The 26,663-nt window shown below is 44.5% G+C and overlaps 1 protein-coding gene across 2 annotated transcripts in view; it reads right to left on the reverse strand.

The window, feature by feature from the left end:
* The window catches only part of PHKA1 (phosphorylase kinase regulatory subunit alpha 1), a 967,577-nt gene that overhangs the window by 159,913 nt on the left and 781,001 nt on the right, over positions 1 to 26,663 (reverse strand). For both annotated transcript variants that reach the window (XM_069211854.1, XM_069211853.1), the window contains 2 exons: positions 26,147 to 26,197; positions 7,072 to 7,230 (listed from right to left, as the gene is read on the reverse strand). In XM_069211854.1, the coding sequence (XP_069067955.1) occupies positions 7,072 to 7,230; positions 26,147 to 26,197 (210 nt within the window). The remainder of the gene's footprint in view (positions 1 to 7,071; positions 7,231 to 26,146; positions 26,198 to 26,663) is intronic.

The following is a 26,663-nucleotide window of genomic DNA, read 5'->3' on the forward strand; positions in this document are numbered from 1 at the left end:
TCAGGAAGTACCAAGAGTAACAACCTCGACCCCTTTCCTGCTCTGGGACCAACTCTACCGCGCCCTTTGAAAGGAGGACTTGAACCTCCTGTTCTAACAACAGGAGGTGTTCTTCTGAACAATAAGATGGGCGGGGCGGGATGGGGGGCGGAAACTCCCGAAAGGGAAGGGTGTAGCCTTTTCCCACAATGCTGATAACCCAAGTGTCCGATGTAATAGTCTCCCACTTGTGGAGAAAATGTCGTAACCTTCCCCCTACAGGAGAGGAGTGAGTGGGAAATGGTGGAAGCCTAAGGCTGCTTTCCCTGCTGCACCCCTCCAGAGGACGAGGAAGAGGCAGAGTGCTGCTGAGAGGCTCCTCTGTTGCGGGCCCTACCCCTCCCTCTAAATGATCTATAGGGGAGGGAAGAGGTGGGTTGCTGGAATCTCCCCCGAAAGGAAGAGGAGGAAGAGCCACGCCCAAATCCACGAAACCTCCTGAAAAATCTGGAGGAGGCAGAAGAAGGGGCTTGCAGCCCTAATGATTTGGCTGTGGCCCTGCTTTCCTTAAATCTCTCCAAGGCCGAATCCGCTTTGGCTCCAAACAGTTTGTCCCCATCAAACGGGAGGTCCAACAGGGTCGACTGCACGTCCGCAGAGAACCCTGAGTTACGGAGCCAGGCCTGTCTCCTTGCCACCACAGCCGTGCCCATCGCCCTAGCCACCGAGTCGGTCGTGTCCAGCCCAGACTGGATAATCTGGGTTGCGGCAGCCTGGGCATCCGAGACAACGTTCAAAAGTCCCTGGGGAAGCTCCGTAAATGAAGATGATATATCATCCATAAGAGCATGGATGTATCTCCCCAGAATGCAAGTTGCGTTGTTGGCCTTCAACACCAAACTGCAAGAGGAAAATATCTTCTTGGATTGTGCGTCCAGCTTTTTGGAGTCCCTGTCTCCTGGTACCGTTGGGAAAGATCCAGGCGCTGACCTAGAGGAACAGGAGGCTTGCACCACCAAGCTCTCCAGCGTAGGGTGTCTAGACAGAAAGCCAGGGTCAGATGGTGCAGCCCGATATCTCCTGGCCACACCCCTATGAACAGCCGAGGAAGATACTGGCTTCTTCCACACCTCTAACACCGGATCAAGCAAAGCCTCATTGAATGGCAAGAGAGGCTCCGCTGCAGCAGAGGCCGGATGTAGCACCTCAGTCAGTAAATTCTGCTTCGCCTCTGCCACCGGCAAAGGCAGGTCCAGAAAGTTAGCTGCCTTCCTTACCACAGCGTGAAAGGTAGCAGCCTCCTCCGTATACTCCCCTGGAGATGATAGGTCCCACTCAGGGGAAGTATCCAGCCCACTGGCTGTATCCAGACCATGCAGTCCATCACCAGAGTCCTCAACCTCTCCTTCCTCCAAGACTCGTTGGTATTCTTGCTCTTCCGAAAGACGGAGAGCACGCCTTCTCGAGTGTAGTCTTTCCTCGATACGCGGAGTCGACATGGCCTCCGCCGAAGTCGAAGATCGGCGCCGATCTCCGGAACCATCCGACGTCGCGTCCGGCGCCACAGGCAGCTTCGGCGCCGAGGTAGGAGCCGGACGAAGAAATCTTGGAGTCTCCGATGGACCCGCCGGAGTCACAGGACGAAATCCTGAAGTCGACGGGATGGAAACCTCCGGGGCCAAAACCTCTGGAGCCACCGGAGCGGCCACCGGCGCCGACACCGGCGCCGAGCCCACATTCCCTAAAGGGAGAAAGGGCATAAAGGGTGCCGGCTGTAGAGGCACAGGATCACCCAATGAAAAGGCCAAGGGCCCCGAAGGACCAGCCGGAGCACCTCCTGGAGCCATCTGCTGAAAGATGGTATACATCGCATTCAGGAATGCGGTATTATCGGCTCCAGGAGTGGGAAAAGCCAGATACTGGGGTGCCTGGATCGAAGACGACCCCGACGCCAGAGAAAACACAAGAGGCTGCGTCACCTCAATCACAGACGCCTGTCCAGGCGAAGTCGGTGACGCCGGAGAGGGCAACGGCGTCGATGGATGTGGCGTGACCGTGGGACTGACCTCCCAAGTCTTCCGACGCCGAGCTGAAGGCGACCTCGAACGAGACTCCTTGCTGGAATGGCGCCGTGAATCCCTACGGCGCCGGGAGTCTCGATGACGCCGATGAGACCTTGGCGAAGAAGACTTCTTATGATGTTTTTTTCTCTTTCCTCTTCGACTTCGCCATGAATAGTTTAGCCTCACGTTCTTTCAGGGCCTTCGGATTCATGTGCTGACATGAATCACAAGTCGCGACGTCGTGGTCGGAGCTTAAACACCATAAACAGTCGGAGTGAGGATCAGTAACGGACATCTTGCCGCCACACTCTCGACAGGGCTTGAAACCCGACTTCCTCGCAGACATAATTACCGCAGAGAAAATCCACGCAGCAGAAAATACACTGTAACTATGAAAGTAACAGTAGCTCCCTCGAAGATAACCGTTTCGAATGCACGGAAAAAAGGGAACTGACGTCGGCGAGGACCTCTTATTGCCTGGATGATGTCAGACGGCGTCGCGTGGGCTAATGTGACGTCCTCGTCGACGTGTAGAAGCTAGGAAGAAGATTTCCATTGAATGCTGGCGCCATGGGAGTATTCATTAGGTGAGGAATCCACAGGTAGTTGTATCCATCAGAATGCAGTCTTTGTTGATCAACTGGGTGTGGGAGTAACAGTGTGCCAGCCAAAGCTGTATGTCTTTCACCAAATAAATTGGCACAGTTATCATTGGTTCACTTGTGATCGGGGCACCGTTATCATATATTTCTTTGACATACCGTCATCGATCCTCTCAATGTTGTTCTTAAAAGGATTGATATAAGACCCTTGCAGTAGTGTCCTCTTCTCTATGTTCATGATGTAATTTCAAGACATCCTCGCCATCACCATATTCCTAGTAGTTAGGACCCTGACAGTTGACCTTGAGCAGCGTAGAACTGTAGGCAACATGAAAAGTCCCTCATCATCAGATTCCTCTGTATCGAAAAGGCGCTGTGGAGGATATGGGCAGACTTTAGCTGGAGAAGTATTTTCAGCAGAGCTGGGATGCCTCTTTCTGAGATAAGAGAGACTTAGTTTATACTGTCATTTAAAATTCTGCCATTGACTGTATTTTTGTTGAGGGTGTTTTAGTTGCAGTGGTTGCCTTCAACATTCTTACCAAAGAAGTCCGTGGAGAAGTAACTGACAAGACAGTCACCACTGGTGGAAGATTCTGTGACTTTCCTTTAATGAGATGTCTGATTTTTTTTTTCTTTAGTTGACACAATGTACTCATCTGTGATGTCATTGTCAATGGCATGGTTGAAAACTTTGGTCTCTCTTAGTCCAAAGATTGCTTTTTCCTAGGCATTGTTGGTTTAGAAGTCATTTTTGAAACATTTTTTTTTTTGTTTGACAAAATGACTACCTCAGATAACAGACTTTTCTCTTTATTTTTTAACAATTTTCTTAGGAAGCGCATCTGACATGTATGGCGCATGTAAGAAATTAAGAGTATTACATTGGAAGGGGGGCAGGGACTTTGAGGGAATGACCCACTTCAAATCATAATCTCTATCCTTGCCAGGGTACCCCACTACATTCACTAAATAAACTTGTGTTTAACCCGCAGGTAGCTTGACACAAAGAAGTCAGGCTTAACGTAGAGGCAACGTGTAAAGTATTTATCCAACAATTTAGAAAAATAGAAAATATATTTAAAAAAAAAAGACACCAGAATTCAATGATGCAATAAGTAAAACATCAGATATGAATGTTTAAAGTATGAATTAAAAATAGCACAAAAAACAACAAAGCGCCTACTGTGGTTATGTGGTTTGGTTAAAACAGGTCAAAGTCAGAGCAAAGCGCAAGTCTCTACAGTAACCAGGTTTGTCCCAGTGTACAGTGTTAAGTTTACCACCTACTTTAGCAACTTTTATGGAGAAAAAGTGATAGTTGACAAGTCATCAGCAGGGAAAGCTGCAAGCTGGATGGAGTGCTGAAGTGTGGGATGCTGGTATGGTAGCCGGCGAAGGCGGGAAAGCTCAGAACTGGAAAAGTCTGGAGGCCATGCCCAGGACAGCCTCAACGTCGATCAACTCAGCATCAGTCTCGCTGAAGCCCCCTACATCCGGACTTAGAAATATTTCTGGAAGTTGGATCTCTTGCAGTAGGGTGAATCACCAAGTTGGATCCGACTGCCAAATCAATGTCGATAGCTTTGGCTCAACTGTGCTTGGTCTCTCATAGTTTCTTTAGACAAAAAGTTGGCAAAAAGTATCTAAGTCGCAGCTCTTGTAGTTTGGGCATGAGGATTACACTCTAATGCCAGTCGATGGTCCAGGACCAGAGCGGCAACAGCTGGGTTTGGGATTCATTCCAACAGAGGCCAGCAGCGGGATACAGGACAGGTCCAGTTTGAACTGGTCAGCTGGGCAGTTGCAGGAAAAGAAGTCTCTGGAAGGTTGTTATGTCTCTGTACCTCAAACAGGAGATCAGCCAACAGACCCTTGGAGTCACTTCAGTGGTCCCCTCCCTTTGGGTTTGGTGTCAGCCTGACTACAGAGACAAAGGGACGCCGGAAGGCCTAGGTCTGAGCTTCATCTGCCAGAGACAAGGTAGGCATCCCCTGTAGCTCAGGAAGGGGCTGGGCCCAGCCCCAAGGTCATTCTGTCAAGAGAGAAGTGCTCACCCCCACATCCAGAGCCTTTTGCCTACTCTGGGAACAATACACATCTTACATTTCTCACTAAAAGGGAGCTAATTGTCGTCAGGTGACAGCTGGACACCAACAGGAATGCCTTTTTGTATTAGGTAGAAAAATGACAACTTTAATAAAGTGTCATTTCCAAAATAGTAACATAAAATTTGACTTAACCATTAAGCAGGATTTTAATTTATTATAAAAACGAATCATTGAAGTATTTTTCTAGCTATTGCCAAACAGAATTTTGTACTTCTTAAATGTAACAGTGTGAACCAGAGTTAACCTATGCGAGTGTCAACCCTGCCACAGTGAAAAACGACTTTGGGGGAGTTAAATGGTCGAAATAGCAATTTAAAACTGCACACCTAGGTTGCGGTGGGAAGCCTTGAAACATGCTTTACAGTGCTACTTTACTGGGTGACATGAGGAGTGTTGCAACTCAGTAGTACCATTTAATTTACAGGCTCTGGGTACATTTAGTACCATATACTAGGGACTCTAAGTAATCAAATGTGCTAATAAAGTGTATGCCAATTTTACCATGTTTGAAAAGGAGCGCACAAGCACTTCAACACTGGTTAGCAGGGATAAAGTGCACAGAGTTCTATAATCAACAAAAATAGGGTTCAACAAAAAGGGAACAAATCCTAGGTTAGCCATCAGAAAGGATACACTTCTAACAGCATCTCTTCAGAAGTGGACTTTGGAGAGTGTCCATCAAGAGAATGAGCCCTTTTTAGGTTGAGCAAAGAAGTGCAAAGTGCTGCTTTTCCGACGTGTTGGTATGTATCTGGGCTTTTAACCACATCCACCACATGCCCATCACTATAACTCGTTCATGGGCTTGCCTTTCAAAAATCCTTTCTTTTCTTTTGTAACTGCTTTATGTTTGTCCCTCCTTACGGCAGGTTTGTTACCGTCTTTACCATCCACCCCGTTACATGGATAAATCTGACTGCGAGCAAACCTTTTTTTTTTCCTTTTGTGTGTCTCCTTCACGGTCACAGCAGCCATTTGAATTGGCTTTGTCATGTCAACTGTTTTACTTTTTATTTTCAGTTTGTTTGGCAAAAAAAGTCCAAGTTAGTAATTTTCAACACAAATAGCTCTAACTCGAGCAATCGCGAGACCCATTGCATTGCAAATGCTTGTTTAGATGGTCGTGAGGAATCTTATACGTTTTCATTGAAGATGGCACATTCCAGATTTTACTTTTTGAAGATAGAGCAAAAGTATACCCTCTGTCCTTGGGAATTATGTGAAAAGTGTAAAGCTCCTGGAGAAAACAGTCAATAGGTAATTACAAGATTACATAGATTAAAAAGGTACATGCAGTCTTTAGCCTCATGGTTAGAATAGAGGCACCAAAATGTATTATTTATGTGGATATTCAGATTGAAGCCTCTTTTCAACACTGGTTCTACTTGTTCTGATGGGATCTTGTTTGGAAGTGCCAGGCATGGTCTGCTTAATCCAGCAGTTAATTCCACAGAAGTGTGGACTTTGATCTCAAAATAAAAACCTAAGTGAGTCAAAAGGCACTTATCTGGAGAAGACTGAGAAGAGTTCAGGAACCTCCATCCATACACGTTGTGAGGTAGGAATCTGAGCTATAGTGGTCTCTAGGGGAGGGGTGTTGTCCGAACTTGAATATAATTGGTTGATATTTGAGTCTTCTGAAATGTGAATAGGTTAATGATGTGATCATATTAAAGTGTTGAAGGCCATGTTTGACATTCCACTGCTCAATATGACTTCTGTGGGACTCCCAGTCGAAGACAGAGATGATTCAATCTTGGGAATCTATGAAAGATCCAATGCTGGAGAAACCTGAAATTTTATAACTAACTACACAATATTGAACACCATTTTACAACAGCAATTTCAGATTTATAAATTTGTAGTGAAACTACAGCAACTTTTAATCCTCGCACAACAGGTACCATCTTCTTGACAACAGATTGCACCACAGGCCTTATACTGCAGGAAACCCTTAAACCTGAGAGACAGACTCACCATTGCTGGAAGATTTCTAAAATAAGTTTTGCATCAATATGGAATTTTCTTGCTAATGAACCAACATATGATACAGGGCTGGCCAAGTGGAACAATTGCCTTGTGACTTCTGTAGAACTTCCTGCTTCCTGTTAATGACCTTTTCATGACTGACCAGAAAATGTATGCAATTTGTGACTTCATGGGTAGGGGTTTGTAACCGTTTTTTGACTGGAAAAATAACACTACAATAAACTAGGTTTAAAAAACAATGAAAATTGACAATGTATTGTGCATTCAGTGACTAAGAGCACTATCTTAATAGCACAGACAGCTTAAATAAAAGAGGTGGTCACTCACCTTCTGTAGAATTTTCCAGACTTTCTGATAAAATCCCACTGGTACCCTATTGAGAGCTCCGTCCAGCCGTCTCCTGCGCAGCCACTGACCCTGATGGCTGTGTGTAGAATGATCATCTTCCATGCCAGACATGTCTCCAGAAATGGATATTCCAGGTTTCTTCATATGCAAGGAAAGAGAGTACTTGATTATTTTAAGAGGATCTCTGACAATAAGCATTAGTTTTCTAGCATCATACATCAAGTATACCCTTTTGCACCAGTGTAGCTGGTGTGTGCTACTTAATCCCTTTATTCTGGCAAATAAATAATGCTCTGTCAGGACTTAAAGGTTTGCCATCACAGTGTGGGGAAAAAGAAATCTATATGAAAGTTATGCACAACCATTATCTGAATCTTGAAGCAAGTTTACAGAACTGCCTACAACGACTGAAAATGTTGGATCATATAGTGAAATCTGGAAAAGGGATTCATTTATGGCAAGTGTTGTCCACCATAGTTATATTCAAAACTGATATGGGATAAGAATATCCTCAAGAGTAAATATGAATGGCAATGACTGGATACATTTGCTGTTGCCGAAAGAAAATGCAATAGATTTTGAGTGGATTACTATATGCTTGAAGTGAATTAAAAGCAATTTCATACTGCTGAACCACTGGTGTCGCATGTGGCTTTCCATCTTGCATTTAAGGATATGCCTAATGAACACTGATGAAGCGGGATTTCTGCAAATCCTTCCACTCAGCTTCTTTACACTGTTCTGGATTGATATAATTGGCCAACAAAAACAAAGCATTGTGATATGACCTAGCCAACGATACATCTTGGCCATGCTCGACAAAAATATCTCTTACTATCTTCACATGTTCAATCTCCCAATGCACCCTTAATGCTAACATTTCACAAGCTACTGAAATGATCACCCTCACATTACCTCAGCTTCCTCTGAGCTTTTACCCATTTTGCATCCTGGGATGACAATTCACCTTATCTAGCTCCCAATACCTATTTTAAATTTACATAAACACAAGAAAGGGGGCTGGGGAGATTTACAGACCAGCAGGTGTTCACTCCAAAATTTTACAAGTAACAACCACACACCTTGGTCTGAAAAGAGATGAAGAAATAAAGAAAGACACAGCTGACTGGAAGAATTCCATCTAAAGAACGAATTCCCTCACCCACCAGAGGTGGTATGCTTCACTGGGATTCTCCTCACACCATGACACCTGATCATGGTGGGGGCTACAACACCCTCAAAGACAAGGAGGAGCTCTTTCTGATGCTTTTAAAAGAGTAGATGGAAACCCTATGGTGAACTAAAGGGTGGTTAGGTATGCGGAGCATGTGGTAAGTGAAAAGGTGAAAAAGGTGATTGAAAATGACTTCAAAGCAGGTGTGCAACTTTATTCGTGCCTCCTGTCAGGATTAAAAACACAAAAAAGAATGAGAGACACTGAAACTTTCAGCTAACCCTGCTTCTGTGCGTCACTTGATTAGGGCCTGAGTGACAGTACATCTAGTGTTCAGGGGGAGCCATTTGAAGACTTTTCGGAACAAGCAGTGTGCGAAAGCAGGCAGAGGCGACTGCGTTTATCTGAAACTTCATGGTTAGTTTGCTGTCCAGGATTATGGTGAGGTGTTGTTGCCAAAGTTAAGCACTTCCTTTTTTGTCTGCATTGAGCTTCAGGCAGTTGTCCTTCATCCAGTTGGTGAAGCATGCTATGCACCTGTGACAGTTGGTTCTTGTGTTGATGGGATCTTCTTAGAGGATGAGCTAGGTGTTTTCTGCGTAGGATATGATGCTTAATCCGTAGGATATGACGATATTGGCCAATGGGTCATGTAGGTTTTGAAAAGGCTGGGGGTGACAAAGGATCTTTGAGGGACATTGCAAAAGATGTCCTTGGGTTTGAAGGTGAATGGAGGTAGGCAGATCTTCTACGTGCTTTCGGTGAGGAAGGAGGTGAGCCACTTGAGGGCGTTTCCTTAGACATCGATGTGATGCAGTCTTCTGATCATGGTGTGATGAGATACAGTGTCAAAGGCTGTTAAGAGTTTGAGGAGAATCAAAGCCGCTTTTTCTCCCAAGTCGAGGAGGGCTCTGATGTCATCAGTGGCTGTGATCGAGGCAGTCTCGGTGCTGTGGTTGGCACAGAATTCAGATTGGGAGGTGTCTAGGAGAAGGTTCTGCTCCAGATATTTTGCGAGTTGTTGGATAATGGCTTTTTCCAGGACTTTGGTAGAGAAAGCGAGAAGGGAGATGGGGTGGTAGTTTTTGAGTTCGCTCAGGTTGGCAGATTGTTTCTTGAGGAGTGGTTTGACTTATGCATGTTTCCAGTCTTCGAGAAAGGTGGACGTGGCAAGTGAGGAGTTGACTAGGGTGGTGAGCTCGCTGCTGATCCTGCAATTTCTGAGGCTGAAAACACCAGGCAGGCAGGGGTCCATGCGGGATCCTGAGTGAACAGAGTTCATTATGGTGGTAGTGTACTGGGGGGTGAGCTGGTCCCATGAGGTAACTCATTGGTCCATGTTGATTTCTGTGAGTGCGTGAAAGTGAAGGAAGTCTGACCGCTTGGCCTGGGGTTCGAAGTTTTTATAGATGGTGGTGATCTTGTTGTGGAAAACGTTGGCTAGACTGCCATATAGTTCTTAGAGTGGGTGATGCTGTTTTCTGTGGCTGTGAGGTTGGCGAATTCTCTGATGACGTTGAAGAGCTCTTAGCTGGAACTAGATTTGATGCGGTCAGCTGAGCTTTCCTCTTTGTCTTTCTCAAAAGCCAGTGATAGTGGTCGAGGGAGGTCTTGAAGGTGGTCTTCTCTGAGCTGTCCTTGCTTGTGCGCCTTCTTTATTTCCAGTTGCTTGCAGTGACATTTTGCTGTTCTCACTTTCTAGGTGTACCACTGTGCCTACTTGGTCGATCTCCTGTGTCTGCTGGTCTTAATGGGAGCAATGATGTTGGTGATCCAGGAATGTAACTTTTTGACAGCTTGATACAGGTCAGACGCAGTGTTGGGGAATGATGTGTTGAGGGTGTATGCCCATTGGCTCTCTGATACTTCTCTACAGCTGCGATGAAGGGTGCTGGCTGACTCGGCTGTAGAGGTGTGGGGGTTGTAGATGTTGAAGTGTACAATAGAGGGGTCGGTGCAGGTGAGTTCGGTGACATGGCTGTACTTCACCCTGTTGCTGGAGGTGAAGATGGAGACCAGAGTGCGTTCTGTGTTGTGGGTGGGGTCGGTGACGAGTTGTATAGAACAAATTTGTGCTGCAGCTTCCTCATCATTTGAGCAGATATGCAAACCGTACTCCGAAAAGGTGGAAGGTCTGAGGAGTGGACTCAAAACAAACACCCTTGCAGAACAGGGCAGTCAAAATGGCAATTTCTAGGACTGGACTTTTGCAGCAACAGCGTTTAGTAAATGTATGTACAGACACATGAGCAGTGGCACGACAGAGCTTTAGGACAGGAACAGGCTTTGCCAATGTGGTATGGCAGCTTTAGCCCTGGTGGAATGGGCCCTTAGACTCTAAGAGGGCTCCTACTTGGCCACTGCAAAACACATCTTAAGGTACAGAACGATTCACCCGAACAGAGTTGTTCTTTTTTGTATCACTTTCCTCTACGTTTAAAAAAAAAAATATGGCTTTAGAAAATAGATATCATAAACTTTCTAGTTAAGTAGCATTATAATAACTGTGCATATTATGTCCAATGGTAACAACACATGATGCAGTTTATAAAGAACTCCAACAATCCAAAATATATAACTTGCATAATCACACCACCAAGTCCACTGGCACAATTTGGGCCTCTGGATATGTCAACTGAGGCCTTTCGCCAACATTTTTGTCAGTCATCATATGCTTTTCCTTCGAAGTTGTGATGGTTTTTCTACAGGCCTAGATGGTTTCAATGTCGATAAATGTTTTGAAGGTATTCTTGACAGTGATGTGTATCTGGACATCGTGCTTTGTGTCTTCGACACCGATGAATGTCACCTGGCTGTCAACACTGACCTTGACTGCGAAGGCTGTCTCGACGCCTAGGGCGGTCTTGACGTCTACTGATTGTGCTTTCTTGCTGGCGATGAGACTCTCAATGACAAGGCCAGGTGTGTTCCAAAGTCGCGCGATGAGCTGAACCTCTCTTTGATGGCATCTTCGATAATGATGGCGAAGATATCTGTATTTTCCTCAAGGTCAGACCTCTCGACGTCAACCAGGATGTCTTTGTTTTCAGAAGATCTTCCTCTGTGGGTTTCTTTTGGATGAGAGGACGGCTCTTTGGAGCAGGACTGGTGTTTTCCAAGGCCTCTTGTGGATAATCCTCTTACATGGAGTCCATGAAGCCTGACATTCTCCCTGTACTTGAGGGTATGCCTGAACAGTTTATGGCAGTGAGGACAGGTGTCAGTATGGTGGGACTCTGACAGACAATGCAGACTGACTGAGGGTGAGTCTGACCCTTCTTCCCACAGGAAGGTCACTTAAAAAGAGAAGTCATATTTGACAGAAAAAATAATATTTTGTCAAACAAAAGGTTGTCAGTACAGCAGATACTGGCAACTACCAAGTGAGACTAATTTGAAAAAGATTTAGAAAGGTTTTAGCAATATTTTTCAAGAAAAGAGAGCTCAGTACTCCAGGATCCTAGCAGTAGGAGCTGGAAAAATGAACTGACCCGTCACCTGTGAGGCATGGGGGGATACAGGGGTACTGTGAGGTTCCTAAAGGCATACTGCCATTTCACAATGTCTCATTCCCTTTCCTTTTTTTCTTTTCAATAACAGTTTATGGAAGGCTTGCTACGATGATATTTTTTATTATTAACATAAATTTACTTTATTTATATACTTCAAAAAAAGTAAATGTAATCTGGTCATCATTTACCCTCTTGATAGGCTGCAGATATATATATATATATATATATATATATATATATATATATATATATAGAGAGAGAGAGAGAATATTTAAGAAGTGCTTTGGGGACCCAAAATGTGGGCGGGACTATTCAATGCTTATGACCACTGATGAGGATTGCCTGAAAGAGAACAACAATACAAAATGCATAAATGCACACCATCACGCTCCTTAATGACACCTGGGCTTTTATACTTTAGCAATAGTCTCAAAATTATCTCCCACTACTTTCCTCCTCTTGGCACTGGCAATGCCATGAAGAGCTGTTGTCTACATGGGATGCCTTTTGGAGCTCAATATAAAGGCCTAGAGTTCTCCTCCAATCAGGCCGCTGAATACGCTTCTCTTCTTTAGATGGAAGTGATGGGAATTGAAACACTGAGCGAACAACTGACTGACCTATGTGGAAGGGCGATACCCCCCTTTGGTAGAAAGGAAATTGGGTCCTCAACATCCATCTGTCACGAAAAAAGGTGGTTATGGAGGCACAGACAGCACCTGTAGTGGTGCAGAAAAGTGATAATTAGGAACATAAGAATCAAATTTTAAGGTCCACTGAGCCATAATGAAGAGCTTTGATGGACAAGTATGTCAAACCTTTTAGGAACTTCAGGTAATTTGAAAGGGGAAGGTTGGCCAGGCAAACACAGAAAGACCACAAGGGCTGATATTTAACAGTGCACACCTCAAAGCTTTGGCTGGTGCCCAGACAAAACAACCAATAAAACATCTGATAACTTGGCTAGCAAGGGATCAGGCAGACTGTCCATACACCAAGCCACAAACGTTTTCAATTCTCTTGAAAGACGTGTGGCTGCAAGAAGCACATTCACTTCTTTAGATAATAAATGAAAACTATTCTGTGGTCGCTTCTTAATCTCCATGTTCAGAGGCGTAAGTTGTGGGAATCTGGGTGTAGGACCCTGTCCTGTTGCTGAGACTGGAGGTCCTCCTGAAGTGATAAGACAGACTGAAGGACAAATGCTCAAGCTCAAGGAGAAGTTTTATCACACCCTGCTGTCCAATCCCAGGCAATCAACGTGACTCGGAAATCAAAGTCCAAGATTCCACACCACCCTGCTTGTTGCAGTACCTGAAGGCAGCCATGTTGGTTAACAGGACCTGCACAAGCTGACCCTTAAAGGACATTAAAAAGGCTTTCAAAGGCAGCCAAATGGTGCAAAGCTCAAGGAGGTTGGTGTGGAGCTGTCTCTCCTTCGGGGACCCCAGACCTCCACCTCTTTCAGGGAAACTCCCACAAATGATGCATCCACCTCTAATGTAAGCTCTGGGTGAGCAAGGGAGAGTGGCCTTCTACAAGACATGTTAGTGTCCACCTACCACCAATGAATGGGGCAGTCTGTTTTGTATAAGAGATGTTGTATGACAGTCAGCACCAGTAATGAACTCACTTGAGACAGATATGTCAATGCAAAGTCCACATATGCCAAGGGGCACAAGGTGCATGGTGCCAAAAGTCTAAGAAGCTTTACTGTTATCCTCACTAAGACCCAGGAATGAGCTCAGAACATCATTTTCATATCCTGAATGCCTGAATCATTGCAGGAGTGGAAACTCCTCCAACATCACCATGTCTAGGGTGGGTTCCTATAAAGGGAATCTGCTGTGCAGGTGGCTCTTCAGCTTGCAGATGGAAAACTTCAGGAATGATAGAATTGTGACCGTTGTCAGAAGCCAGTATATGAATGACTGTACCCAGCCTGCCTTGAGCAGCCAGTCACTGTGGAGAGCTATACATATATTCCTGACCTGCGGAGATGGGCCACAACCACCACCATCACTTATGTAATTACCTGAGTAGAGAAAGGGAGGTCAAAAGGCAGGACAGCACACTGAAAATGCCCCGTCCCCTCCACAAACAACAGGTTGCATCTGTGGTACTGCAGGATGGGTACATGACACAGCCAGCAAGTCCAAGGATACCATTCAGTCCTCTATGTCTAGGGCAGAATAAACCTGAGCTAGACTGAGCATTTTGATTTTGTCCTTGCATAAAATGGAATGACTAGAGAAGAGTCCAAAATGGCTATAGCCCTCCATCCTTCTTGGGCAGCAGGAAGTAGATGGATTAACACCCCTCACCTTTCTCTAACTATGGTACCTTCTTGATGGCCCCCTTGCCAGGAGTGACCTGTTCTCATGCAGAAGGGTGCAACTTGAGTAGATAGAGGTCAGATATGTGGCGGGATGAAATTAAAAGCTAGGCATAACATTATTGAATGAGTTATCCCATCCATTGATCTTAAATACTGGATAACCAGCAGAGAAGGAAAAATCAGATCTGCCTCCTACTGGCTGAATGTGAAAATCAGAACGGCTTGGGAGTCATTGCATAGAATTCAGCCTGGTCAACTGTTTATTTTTTTCTGTAATTTTTCCTGCTTTGTAAAAAGGAATTGTTTTTTCACTTTGTTGTTGAAGTTACCCATCTACAAATGAATACTTTTTATTTTTGCAGCTGTCTGTAGTATTGGATGCCTGCTGACCACGTCTCAAATGATTTTAATCTGCCCGTTTTATTTTTGCCACTTAGGTTGTATTTTACTTTTTATTATGTCAGAAATATTTTTTCTGCACTTTAATGATAACCTAGCTTGTCAGACGATGCATGCTTTTATGTACCAGTTTTACATTTTTGTAATGATTACAATTAACACTACAATAAAATGTTACTTCATCGATTAGAACATGCACCCATAGTTTGGACACTGATTTACCAGAGGACTTGGATTACCTTAGTGACTTGGCATTAAAGCTGCTGCGTCTTGGCAAGGAATAGGGAATGTTGCTTCGATAGTGACCTCTTGTGTCCTGTGTCGTAGAGTTTCTCTACTGTACCCTGAGTGCCTCCAGGTGCATTAAGGCACATTTGGAGCATGATTTCAGATCACGGCTGGAGCCACGATACAAGCAGAAGCGTCATGCCATGAAAGACATCTGCTTCCTGAAGTCACGCACGGCATGAGACATTTTACTAGCACATTTTCTTTCAAGTTTCGACTGTGTTGCTAGAACCAACAAAGTTGGTAGAGGAGCCCCAGATTCTTTTCAAAGGATGTTGAAAGTGCCCCCCCGCCCGACCCCCTGGCATATTTAAAACAAAATAAGTTTACTCCTCAGGGCGCAATTGTGTTCCCACGGGGTTAAAAAATAAGTTAAAAAAATAATATTTATATACATTTTTAAAAATGAAACTGACAGAGGGTTGCCCATGAGCAGGGCTAAACCCTGTGGGGGCTTATTTTTTAATAGATGTGTGGTTTCTCTGGGGGCCACATATCGCCTCCCCAGGGAAACCACACAGCGATTAAAATTATATAAATAGAGAGAAAAAGACTATAGGGGAGATATATATATACTTGCCACCAGCTAACACTTTTCCACCGTAGCTTTTAGGCATTAATAAAAAAGTCAAGCTAAGTCTTGTGATTATGTTTCTGCTAGAGAAGGATCGGGCTTTTGTCTAGTGGCAGTTTTGATGCCATAATGTAGAGCAGAAGGTTTATATGCCTGCTGCAATGATCACATTTTTATTTTATGTGAATAGCTGAGTGGATTAGTAAAGCCAGATATTACCTGTGCTATAATACAAATAAAATGTATGTGCGAGGGGGGCCATGGAGAGATGAAGGGCACTTTTGCTGAGTGGTAGTGAGGGAATCCGAGGAGGAGGTCATAGAGTGGGAGCACCAAAAATTATTGTCGGACTGGGTGGCACAGGCGCTAGAGACTGTGACGATGGGTATGTGGCAAGGGGAAGTAGTATTGTGTCTTTTTTGTTTTTTTTTCAGTGTCTTCAGAAAACCTGCTGATTGAGGGAAGAAGCGAAGGTACAGTGATTGACCTTTACTGTTGCACACACACACCCACCAGCAATTTTGTGACTGCCTAGGTAGGTTAGTGTTTTAGAGGGACAATTTAACTAGTAGCAGCGATGGCGCCTCGTTGGGTGACTGCTGATCAAGCCCTAACTCAGGTTATGGAGGACAGCTCTGACTTAGGATCAGACTGAGACAGCAGATACTAAGACAGCATCTGAGGGATAGGACAACAGAGCAGATTCTGGGAGTGATTTTTCAGGTGGAGGAGTCCCATCTGACAACTCCTGTCTCAGTGATTCTGAGGGAGGTGATGAGGACCATCGTGCTGTCCCTTTGCAAGCAGCCTGTGCAGCGGGACAGCAGCAGGATTACCCAACCCAGAGAGCAAGTGCGTGCGGCGGCAAGCACAGAGTGCTGTCTTGGGAGCTCCCAATTTAGTTGAGCCCCAAATTCCACCACCAAAATCGTACTGTGGAGACATCAAAATTATCTATCACAAAACAACCTGGTTTTGTAAGGAGGGCACCTGCGTTTTTGGTCCGGATCTCGGCGGCCATATAGTGAAACCTACCAAACCCAGACACTTCCGGAAACTAGACACCCTCGGAGAGTCCACGGAGGTGTGGCTTGTGTGGATTCCCCAAAGTTGTCCTACCCAGAATATTCTGCAAAGGTTAAATGCTGAATAAAAACTCTATTTTTTCTTACATTTCTGTCATTAAAACTACAAGAATATGCTGTGATCCACAAAATTCCTATGTCCCAGTGTTTCCCCACCTGTCCTGATAAAAACGCTACCCCACTTGAGTGCCTGTGCCTAGTGCCCGCGTCAGGAATGGATCACCCCAGGTTTAACAGTTGCTCTCATGTAAGTACTAATATTAACCGTTGTGTGGTCGATTCCCGTCTTGGGCACTAGGCCTACTCACGCATATGAGGTACCATTTTTATCGGAGACTTGAGGGAATGCTGGGTGGAAGGACAGATTTTTTTGGGTGACAGAACTTGGTGAAAGCCCCACAAGTCACCCCATCCTGGATTCTCCTAAGTGTCTACTTTCCATAAATGTATAGGTTTGGAAGGTTTCCCTAGGTGCCACCGGAGCAAGAGGCCAAAATCCACAGCTAGGCACTTTTCAAAAAACGCATCTGTTTTCATTAGAAAAATGTGATGTGCCCACGTTGTGCTTTAGGGCATTTCCTGTTGGGGGGGACTAGGCTTACCCACACAAGTGAGGTACCATTTTTATCGGGAGACTTGGGGTAATGCTGGGTGGAAGGAAATTTGTGGCTCCACTCAGATTCCAGAACTTTGCAGCACCGAAATGAGAAGAAAACGTGTTTTTTAGCCCAATTTTGAGGTTTACAAAGGATTCTGGATGACAGAAACCAGTGAGAGCCCCACAGTTCATACTGTCCTTGATTACCCTAGTTGTCTACTTTCCATAAATGTATAGGCTTGGTAGGTTTCCCTTGGTGCAGGCTGAGCTAAGGGCCAAAATCCACAGCTGTGCACTTTGCAAAAAACACGTCTCATTTATTAGAAAAATGTGATGTGTCCACATTGTGTTTATAGGCATTTTCTGTTGCAGGCACTAGGCCTATCCACACAAGTGAGGTACCATTTTTATCGGGATTCCTCGGGGAAACACAGACAGTGACAGTGTGTAAGAAAGAAGTCATTTTGAGAAACACCCTGTAATTCACATACTAGTATGGAGACCTCTGAATTCAAAGATATGCAAATAACCACCATTTCTAAATTCCTTAACTTGTGCCCATCTCAGAAATACATAGGTTTCTTTGATACCTGTTTTTCACTCTTTATATTTTACCAAATGAATTGCTGTATACCCGGGATAATCTGAAAACCCACAGCAAGGTGCAGTTCATGTATTGGCTCTGAGTAGCTTGGGTTCTTGATGAACCTACGAGACCTAAATATCCCCACAACCAGAAGGGTCCAGCAAACATAACAGTATATTACTTTAAAAAATCTATCATAGCTGGAAAAAGTTACTGAAGAAAACATAGTTTGAAAGGGCTGTTTTATTTCAACTCAATTTCAATATTTTTTATTTCAACTGTTACTTTCTGTAGGAAAACCTTGAAGGATTACACAAATGACCCATTGCTCAATTCAGAATTTTGTCTACTTTTCAGAAATGTTTAGCTGTCCAGGATCCACCATTGATTTCACACCTTTTCTGTCACTAATGGAAAGAGGCTGAAAGCACAAAAAATATAGTAAAAATGGGGTACGTCCCAGTAAAATTCCAAAATTGTGTTGAGAATTTTTTTATTTTTTTAATTCAAGTCCGCCTGTTCCTTAAAGCTGGGAAGATGGTGATTTTGGCACCGCAAACCCTTTATTGATGTCATTTGCAGGGAAGAAACACATGTTTTCTTCTGCATCACTTTTTCCCATTTAAAAAAAACAAAAAAAACATATTTTAGCTGTATTGTGGCTAATTTCTTGGTTTCTTCCAGGGGAACCCACAAACTTTGGGTACCTGTACAATCCCCAGAATGTTGGAGAAAAAAAAGGATGCAAATTTGGTGTGGACAGCTTATGTGGACAAAACGTTATGGGGGCCTAAGTGCGTACTACCCCAAATAGCCCAAAAAGGATTCAGCACTGGTTGTCACCAGCCATTGGAAACACATTAGGTGTTGTATCCATTGTAAATCTCATTAGCAATAGCGAAAAGCAAATTCGGTCTAATAAAGCATGGCAAATTTTTGTTCTTGAGAAACAGTGGAGTGCGACAGCGATGCAGCGTCACTGTCTGACAACGATTTAAAAGCTTGCCTAAGGGTTTTCATCTCACTCGGTGCACCAGGAAGTCCCCAGGTATTTCTATGTCGTAATGAGACTCTCTAATTGTGTTGGGGGTCGAAACATAATTGAAAGATATTACAGACTGACATTTTGTGACTTAAATGTATACAGGCGACTATGGGCCTGTTCCAAACGAAAAAGTTACTTACCTTCGGTAATGCAGTAACTGGTAGAGACTATATCTAGCTGCAAATTCCTTACCTTTGAATTTCCCAAGGCAGCATATTGGATCCAGAAACTTTTTCTCGAGCAATACCCCTGCGTGCCCCACTGTGTGGCTCCATTCAGCTCCGCATTGCATTGTTGGTGCCGGAATTGATGTCATGGTCACCTATATAGGTGCCACCAAGGTGCGCAGGTGTCAGTTACTTTAATCACGTCTTGCCATGCCAGGAGTGCAGAGCCACGTCAATAACTGACGCATATGTGTGTCCAAACTAGGGCCCTGAAAAGGGAGTACCCTGACTAGCAAATAAGTCCACAGAGTAGGGAGGCATGAGTGGCTGTAAGGAATCTGCAGCTAGATAGAGTCTCTACCGGATAATGCATTACCAAAGGTAAGTAACTTGTTCATCTGATAAAGACATTTAGCTGCAGATTCCTTACCGTTGAATAGCTACACAAGCCATATCCTCCTGGCGGTGGGCTGCGGGCAAATGCTTTCAGACTAGAAAGTCCTGCAGGACCGAGAGGGTGAAATGCTCATCCCTGCGGACCGGACTGTCCAGGCAGTAGTGTTCGGCAAACGTGTACAGGGATGCCCACGTTGCTGCCTGACAGATGTCCAGAACTGGGACTCCACGAGCTAACACTGTGGTCGCAGCTTTTCCTCTGGTGCAATCGTCTCACAAGCCCTCAGGAGGTTGCTTCTTATCGAGGGCATAGCAGATTTTTATACAGACAATTACTCAGTGCAAAATGGTCTGTTTTTGTACTGCCCGACTCTTCTTTGCTCCCACATACCCCACAAGGAGTTGGTCATCCACCCAGAACTCTCTTGTGCAGTCAAGGTAGAACAACGAAGCTCTTTTTGGGTCTAGTCTGTGGAGTTGCTCCTCTTCCTTAGAGTGATGCGGGGGAGGAAGGAAGGTGGGCAGGGTGACAGTTTGTTCCTAATGAAATGGGGTCACCGCCTTCGGGAGAAAGGAGGCATGGGTGCAAAGCACTACTTTGACAAGAAATATTGTGAAATATGGAGGCCTTGACGGCAAGGCCTGATTCTCACTCACCCTCCAGGCAGGTTATAGCCACAACAAAGGCTGTTTTGATTGTGAGCAGCTTGAGGGGATAGCTGTGCAGTAGCTCAAAATGAGAACTCATGAGGGAAGTGAGAACTAGATTAAGATCCCACTGAGGCATGGTAAAGGGCACAGGGGAAAACATGTATAGCAGCCCCTTTGGAAACCTACTTACAATAGGGGACTTAAACAAAGAGGGTTGGTCAGGCAGCCTCAGATAAGTGGATAGAGAAGCTCTATAGCCCTTCAGAGTGCCCAGAGTAGAGCCCTGCTGGGCAAGAGAAAGAATGAAAAGAATATCAGAGAGAGAAGCAGAAAGAGGATTTAACAACTTCTATATACAATATTTTACAATCTTTACCAATAGCAGGAGTATACTGTTTTTGTGGAGGAACGCCTGGGTGCTAAGATAATATTACAGACTTCAGGAGGAAGGTCGAAAGCTGTCAACTGTCGCCACTCAATCTCTACGCATGAAGGCATAGAGTTGAAAGGTTCATATGGAGAACCTTACCCTGCTGCGACAGAAAATCCTCCCGAAGGGGCAGCATGATCGGAGAATCAATGCTCAGCTTCAGAAGCTCAGGATACCAGACTTTCCGTGCCCAGTCTGAAGCGACAAGGATTACTTGGGCCCAGTCGTTCCTGATCTTCATGACAACTCTGGGCAGGAGTGGTATGGGTGAAAGGCGTACAGGAGGCCTGAACTCCACTCATGATGAAGATCGTTGTCGAGCGATTCTCGCCTTGGAAACTCCAACACGCAATCCTGCTGACACTGTACGTTCTTTTTGGAGGCGAAAAGATCTAGCCAAGGATCTCCCCACTGCTGAAAGAGAGTTGCGCTACCTTTGAATGGAGATGCTACTCGTGATCCGCTAGGCATCAATGGTTGAGTTTGTCCGCCCTGGCATTAGTAGAACCTACCAGGTGTTGAACTACCAGGGTTATGCCCTGTTGTTCCAGCCATGTCCAGAGACAAAGGGTCCACGACCCCACCCCGCCCTGCTTGTTGCAGAACCACATGGCAATGGTGTTGTCCGTGAACACCTGCACCAACTTCCCCTTGACAGAGGAAAGAAATGCCTTCAGTGGTAGTTAGATCGCCCGGAGCTCCAACACGTTCATGTGGAATCTGGATTCCGCCAGAGACCAAAGTCTTCTCATCTCCACACAGGCCTCTAGAAATCTACTCGCCCATTCGCTATGGCGAGTCAGATTTTATCAGGTGGAGCTAAATTTAGAACCTACTCGTCCACTCTGGCAAGTTACAAAGTGTGTGTTATTCACTCAGAAAGTAAAGGAGCAATAAAATGCCTTTAAATCTTTTTATTTTGTTACATTTGCTCTGTGTTCAGAGAAAAAGATCAGAAGTGAGTTTACTTCTCTGACTGCAGAGTTCCAGTATTTTGAAAAGTAAACTGTCTGACCTGCTTTGCAGAATTTGAAATGGAAGGCTGCAGTGTGTCAGATTTTTCCTAACACACAACATTTAAATAGCTAATAAGTCAACTGTACAAACATTTCAAAATACATTTCAATAGTTGTGAAAGCCCATTTTATGTACTTCTGTGGGATGTAACAAATATTTTAAGAGGTTAAAAACAAATCAGAACACTAGACTTGGTGATGTGCAAATGATAAGTGTTTTCTGATACCAAGTTTTCACAGGTTATTTTGTGGGAAAGTTTTTGGCCATTTCAATGGGAAATGTATTATCTGTAAATTACGGTGTGCTACTGCATCATATTTTAGTAATGCATTTATTAAAAGTGAGTGTTTAAACATGAGCTGAGAAACACTTCTGCCCCTGTCCTGATGGCAATGCTATTAGAAAACTAAGAGGCAAGTCAGGGATCATGTGTACCCTATATGTGGGCTAGATTCTTATTATACACAGAACAAATGTTTCATTTTTTAATCAAACAAAAGAGTTTTTTTTGTACAGCAGTAATGCTGAACTTACATATTTGAAGAAGCACTCATGTGAAAATGAAGAAAAAGGCGTAGCTGCAAAATAAAATATTTGCCTAGGAATACACAATTTGAGGCCAGTGTAGGGGTCAAGTACACTTCAGTCAGGTCTAGCAGACTATTCAAAATACTCGACCTGAAGGTCTAGTAACATTTTTGTGATTTTTCGAGGCCTGCCACCTCTCCCAGATGGCTGCGCCATCTCAGAAGTGACGCATCTGTCACTACGGTAAGGTCTGGTTGTGGAAGGGAGAGGAGTCTGCCTATGATCCAATTGTGGTTCAAAATCCACCATTGCATGTCTTTCGTAGTTCCCTTCAAGCTCTGGACCATGTCAGAGAGATTACCCTGATGCACCGCCCACTGGAACCTCAGATCCCATTATAGAGCAAGCATATGCCAGTTGGCATGATTCACCAGCAGGATGCAGAAGGGCATGAGGCACGGCAGCCTCAGAGTCAGTCTCACCAAAACCCAGGATAGAAACCGAAACATAGGTATCATATCCTGAATATCCTGGACTTGCTGCTTGGGAGGATAAGCCCAAAACTACACTGTGTCCAGAACAGTTCCCATGAAAGAGAGCATCTGAGAGGGAGTCAGCTGTGACTGTGGCATGTTTATAGTGAAGACCAGCAAATGCAGAAGTTTAGCTGTAGTCTGGAGGTGGGAGATAACTGCCTGGGGGCAAGCTCGCCTTCAACAGCCAGTCGTTCAGGTAAGGGAAGTCTGAAACGCCTGACCTGAGCAAATGAGCTGTAACCACCGCCATCAGGTTGGTGAACACCCAAGGGGCACTGGTAAGGCCAAATGGCAGCATGGTGAACTGAGAGTGTTTGTGGGTCACCTTGAACCGCAGGTAATGCTTGTGGGCCGCCAGGATGGGAATATGAAAATATGCATCCTGTAAGTCCAGCAGTACCAACCAGTCTTCTAGGTCTAGGGCAGACAAGTCCTGACCAACGTGAGCATCTAAAACTTCTCCTTCTTGAAGAAGCGATTTACAGTCCAAGTGTCTAGAACAGTACAAAGACCCTTGTTCTTTTTGGCTATCAGAAAATAGCCGGAATAACAACCACTGCCTACTTCCGATATTGTGACCCTTTCTATGGCTCCTTTGGCCAAGAGAGCTGTAACATCCTCTTGGTGTAGAGACAAATGATCCTCTGCCATTGGGGGATGAAAGGATTGGAAATGCAGGGCGTAGCCCTTCCTGATGATCTGCAGTATCCATGCGTCCAATGTTATGGACTGCCAGTGGAGGAGATGATGGTGTATTCTCCATGACCCAAGAGACTTTAAAGCTCTCCAGCACCGAGACTGCCTTCTCCCCAAACAAGTGAGTCTCATCAAAGGGCACGTCCGTCAGGTTTACCTGGACGTCCCCCGAAAAACCAGATGTTCTCAGCTAGGCATGGTGCCTTAGGCCACTGTTGACACAACCGCTGTGCCTAGTGAGCCAGTTGTATCTAAGCCACATCGGATGGTGAACTTTGCTGCATCCCTCCTATCTTTTACTGCTTGGGATAGTATGGCCCGAGCTGCCCCTGGGACCAGAGGCAGCACTTGCGCAACTGAAACCCAAATGGTATGCGAGAAATGGCCCAATAAGCACCAGGTGTTCACCGACCCAATGCCAGGCTGGTGGAAGAAAACATCATCTTCCTAAGATGGTCCATCCTCTTGGATACCCTGTCCGGGGGAGCCAAAGGGAATGTGTCATGGGAAGTTGAGGCTTGGATTAAAAGCTCAGTGGTGGGCCGTTGGCTGAAGAACCCAGGATTGCCTGGTGCAGTGCGATGGCGCAGGCGATCATTATATTTATAGAAGCCTCTATGCTGGGCTTGGACCAAGTTCCCAGCAGGATGTCAGTAAGTGCTATGTTAAAGGGCAGAAGGGGTTCGGACGTAGAAGCCCTAGGCTGAAGTACTTCCATCAAGATGTTCATCTTGACAGCCACTGAGGGCAGTTCAAGGTCAAGGACCTCCACTGCCCTATGCACCACCACTGCATAGGAAACTCCCTCTTCCATAGCCACAGTGGGGCCAGGGAGCAAGCCATTATGTGGAGAGGTGTCCAGATCACTGGCCTCTCCTAGCTTCTCATACCAGTTCAAAGATCTCTCCAACTGGTGCTCTAAAGGGTCCAGTGACCCCTCCCAATATTCTCCCATGCCTGTCTGTGAAAAATAAGGCTCAGGCAATGATCTGGCACCTGTGGGCGCCGTTGGCTCCGGATTATCGGGAATCAGAAGGGGCTGGTGTCTCTGGAGGGGGCCAGCAGAGCGGGGGCATTGGGACCACTGCCGGGGAAAGTATCCAGATCCAGTCTGATGCCTGGGAAAATTCAAAGGTAAGGAATCTGCAGCTAGAAGTCGCTATCAGATATTGTGCACTTGTTTTTATGTAAACATACTGGTGTACTTTTATACACTGTTGATTCACTGTCCTTTGGTTCTGTTGTTTTGCACAAGGGTTGCTTCACACTTATTTTAGTGTGACAGCCATATAGTTATGTGGTTTACGCTGGAAATACAACATGTTTGTAACTGGAACCTTTATAATGCTGTCTTTACAAATCATTATTTATACAGGGAGTGCAGAATTATTAGGCAAGTTGTATTTTTGAGGATTAATTTTATTATTGAACAACAACCATGTTCTCAATGAACCCAAAAAACTCATTAATATCAAAGCTGAAAAGTTTTTAGTTTGTTTTTAGTTTTAGCTATGTTAGGGGGATATCTGTGTGTGCAGATGACTATTACTGTGCATAATTATTAGGCAACTTAACAAAAAACAAATACATACCCATTTCAATTATTTATTATTACCAGTGAAACCAATATAACATCTCAACATTCACAAATATACATTTCTGACATTCAAAAACAAAACAAAAACAAATCAGTGACCAATATAGCCACCTTTCTTTGCAAGGACACTCAAAAGCCTGCCATCCATGGATTCTGTCAGTGTTTTGATCTGTTCACCATCAACATAGCGTGCAGCAGCAACCACAGCCTCCCAGACACTGTTCAGAGAGGTGTACTGTTTTCCCTCCTTGTAAATCTCACATTTGATGATGGACCACAGGTTCTCAATGGGGTTCAGATCAGGTGAACAAGGAGGCCATGTCATTAGATTTCCTTCTTTTATACCCTTTCTTGCCAGCCACGCTGTGGAGTACTTGGACGCGTGTGATGGAGCATTGTCCTGCATGAAAATCATGTTTTTCTTGAAGGATGCAGACTTCTTCCTGTACCACTGCTTGAAGAAGGTGTCTTCCAGGAACTGGCAGTAGGACTGGGAGTTGAGCTTGACTCCATCCTCAACCCGAAAAGGCCCCACAAGCTCATCTTTGATGATACCAGCCCAAACCAGTACTCCACCTCCACCTTGCTGGCGTCTGAGTCGGACTGGAGCTCTCTGCCCTTTACCAATCCAGCCACGGGCCCATCCATCTGGCCCATCAAGACTCACTCTCATTTCATCAGTCCATAAAACCTTAGAAAATCAGTCTTGAGATATTTCTTGGCCCAGTCTTGACGTTTCAGCTTGTGTGTCTTGTTCAGTGGTGGTCGTCTTTCAGCCTTTCTTACCTTGGCCATGTCTCTGAGTATTGCACACCTTGTGCTTTTGGGCACTCCACTGATGTTGCAGCTCTGAAATATGGCCAAACTGGTGGCAAGTGGCATCGTGGCAGCTGCACGCTTGACTTTTCTCAGTTCATGGGCAGTTATTTTGCGCCTTGGTTTTTCCACACGCTTCTTGCGACCCTGTTGACTATTTTGAATGAAACGCTTGATTGTTCGATGATCACGCTTCAGAAGCTTTGCAATTTTAAGAGTGCTGCATCCCTCTGCAAGATATCTCACTATTTTTGACTTTTCTGAGCCTGTCAAGTCCTTCTTTTGACCCATTTTGCCAAAGGAAAGGAAGTTGCCTAATAATTATGCACACCTGATATAGGGTGTTGATGTCATTAGACCACACCCCTTCTCATTACAGAGATGCACATCACCTAATATGCTTAATTGGTAGTAGGCTTTCGAGCCTATACAGCTTGGAGTAAGACAACATGCATAAAGAGGATGATGTGGTCAAAATACTCATTTGCCTAATAATTCTGCACTCCCTGTAGTAATGCTCCTGTGTTGGATACATAATCATACTTTGAATGCATTCGGTGTGAACCACTGTGTTTTTTGTTATAAAATTTTATGAGATTATAAACAGAAAGTAATACTTACTAACGAAGACAGTGACATGGATTGTGCATCCAGCGACTGAAAGTTGTAAGACTGAAAAAAGAAAAGAAAAAAAAAAAAAAAGAACACCTGTTTACAGTAAAGCACACTGGAAACTCATTAAACACATAACACATGCATTAGTGTGCAACAATTAATTGTCAGTATAGAAGCACTGAAGTTTATGATTAAAACAATTGATCAAAAGCCACTTTATGTAAGTGTACCTCAAATTATTAAAATTTGTACACCTTAAATTAAATAGAACACCACAATCATAAAGACAAATTAAACCACTCGAGGGAATTGCCATTGTATAAATGTAACAATTTACATTGTTAATTTCAAATCATAAAAGGTCGCTAAACAGAATGGTTGTTTATTGGTTAAACATTTTATAGTCATTCATACATTATGGGGTGTTTTGCTTAGAATAGTTGAAAGGTTAAAAAGAAACAAAAGAAAAGGGTTGATAGGCAATACAAAAAGACTAACCTACACAATATGAGATCCAGCAATG

The sequence above is a fragment of the Pleurodeles waltl genome, chromosome 10 (genome assembly GCF_031143425.1).
Source record: "Pleurodeles waltl isolate 20211129_DDA chromosome 10, aPleWal1.hap1.20221129, whole genome shotgun sequence".
In the NCBI taxonomy this organism is placed as follows: Eukaryota; Metazoa; Chordata; class Amphibia; order Caudata; family Salamandridae; genus Pleurodeles; species Pleurodeles waltl.